Here is a 2,395-nt window from a genome sequence, read left to right on the forward strand (position 1 = left end):
GGGGGCGGTGAGCGTTTCCACCGAGACCCCATCCCATCCCCAAGCTTGTTGCCGTGTCGCATCCTCCCAGGATGTACAAATTAAAAAGGCAGTCGATAATTCCAGCTTTTCCTGCCTCTTTAGCCACAGGAGCAACCCCTGGTCCTGTTCCCTTGTGCTCCCAGGCGATGCGCCAGATGCAGTGGGAGGTGGGGGAGATGTACTTCATTCCATAAATCAACTTATTTACCTGTTTTATTCAGACACAAACACACCCTCATCGCTGAAAAAGAGATTATAGCTCTCTGCCGCCTTTTCTTCTCCCTAGTAAACACAGCCCAGCCTCTGGTTCTACAGGACATTTATCACAGAACCTCGTTATTACACCTCGTGCTCTTACAAGCAGGATAACTTTATTCGTGGGTTTCCTTTAAGCTAAATAACCACAAATTCTTAATTTCATTCTTCTCTGCGCCCACCAGGGACAGCTGTGGGTCTAGAGGTGTGCTCGGAAAACCCAGCTCTGTTGGCTTAGCTGAAAAATAACCCTGGGACGTGGGTGCGGGCGGGAGAGGTGGAGGGTTTTTTCTCCCTTCCTCGGTGCTTTATTTTCTTTATACCATTAGAGATTCAGGTCTCATCTGCTTATTCTGAGGTCATCACGGGGGAAGAAAAAAAGGCCCGGGGTGGTGGCGCTGGAAGGGGTTATATAGAGCGGGAGACACGGGGCTGCTGCAGAGCTCGGCGTCGCGGGGGAGCCGGCACCTGCCCCAGCACCATGGGCCGCATCCTGCAGACCCTCTGCTTGCTTCTGCTCATCACCCCCTGCCCCTGCGCCGTCATCACCGGGGTAAGTGCCAGCCCCCTCCTCGCCCTGCAGGATTTATTTTGATTTTTATTGTGGTTTTGGGCAGGAATTGGGGCCTTTCGCTGTTTGCTTTGGGGTGGTTTTTATTTTTCCGAATTTCTTCCTCATTTTCCCGAGGTCGGGCAGCCAGCCCCAGCCCACGTGGGTGGAAAGTCACACCGGGAGCGGCTCCTTCTGCTCTTCTTCTCAACACTGTGTCAAGTTCAGGGAAACAGGGGCTTTTAGGAAGATTTCCAGCAGGGAAAAACATAACCGATCTTTATGAGCATCCCCAGAGCATGTTCCCAACTGGGACAAGGGCTCAAGCATCCCGGGTTGTCTTTTTCCCTCAGGTATTAAGAGGAATTATTAGAAGAGGTGGGAAATGTCGGGATGGGAGTATGACGCTCCCCCCGACGTGTTAATGGGCTTTCGGGGCTCAGCGTGTCCGAGGGCTCGGCACTGATGGGTGATGCTAAAAGCAAGAGGAGCAGCGACTTTCGGGGACAGAATCGTGGGGCTTCAGGAGCCCCAATGCTGGTTTCAGTGAAGCTGGGCTTGGCTGATCCCACCCTTCTTCCCCTGGCAGCCAAAAGCCTTCTGATGAAAACCAAGTGTTGGCATCCCGGCTGCCCCTTTGCCTCCCGATTTTTCCCAACCGATGGTTGACATTAGCTGGCTCTTGGCTCCTCTTTTCCCAGATCCCCCTTACAGTCAGACCTCTTCCAGCCCAGTGATATTTTGTCATCTGGGTCCCCCCAACCCCTCCGTACACCCGGAGCTGCAAAGCCAGGTAGGGGGGAGCCACCTCCAGCAGCTCTTGAGATGGTTCCCAGAGCTTAAACAACTTATTTTGAATAACTGGAGAAATGAGGGTGGATGTGCAGCCCCCTGGCTGCTTACAGCCCCCATCAGCCCCACCCTGAGTTTCCAGATGAGTGTCCATCACTGCTGAGATCAGATATTTAACAGGATTTGGGTGTCACAAGGTGCTTCCGAGGCTCGAGGAGGTTCAGGTTCTCTTCAGTAAGAGGAAGACCCTGCCAAATCCCATCATTGCCCCGCCGTGAGAGACCTGTGCCCCCAAATTTATGCTCTATCCATCCCTCATGTTTTTTTCCCCCAGCTGCAATTTCCCACCTCTTCATCCATACGAGCGATGTTGGGAGCTCCTGGGAGAGAGGTGCCCCAAAGAGGGGGTGACCCCAGGGGCAGGACCTTGCCCTTGGCCTTGTGGAACCTCATGAGGTTCACATGGACCCACTTCTCCAGCTCATCCAGGCCCCTCTGGGTGGCTCCATCCCTCAGGTGTGTCCCTGCACCACTCAGCTCGGTGTCACCTGCAAACACCCTGAGGGAGTCCGCTGTCCACGTCACGGATGCAGACCCTGCAAACACCCTGAGGGTGTCCGCTGTCCACATCACGGATGAAGACACTAGACAGCGCTGATCTCAGCATGGACCCCTGAGGGACTCCGCTTGTCACCGATCCCCATCTGGACATCGAGCCATGGACCATTACCCTCTGGATGCTCCACCCAACCCATTCCTCACCCACTGAAATAACCC

General features: G+C 54.2%; 1 protein-coding gene across 1 annotated transcript in view; it reads left to right on the forward strand.

Annotated features, from left to right (window-relative positions):
- Window positions 1-757: 757 nt before the first annotated feature.
- Window positions 758-2,395, forward strand: part of PROK1 (prokineticin 1) — a 3,008-nt gene continuing 1,370 nt past the window's right edge. The window contains exon 1 of the mRNA XM_010135533.1: window positions 758-829. Coding sequence (XP_010133835.1) covers window positions 758-829 — 72 coding nt within the window. The remainder of the gene's footprint in view (window positions 830-2,395) is intronic.

This window comes from Buceros rhinoceros, unplaced genomic scaffold, assembly GCF_000710305.1.
Source record: "Buceros rhinoceros silvestris isolate BGI_N320 unplaced genomic scaffold, ASM71030v1 scaffold17314, whole genome shotgun sequence".
NCBI classification, from domain to species: domain Eukaryota; kingdom Metazoa; phylum Chordata; class Aves; order Bucerotiformes; family Bucerotidae; genus Buceros; species Buceros rhinoceros.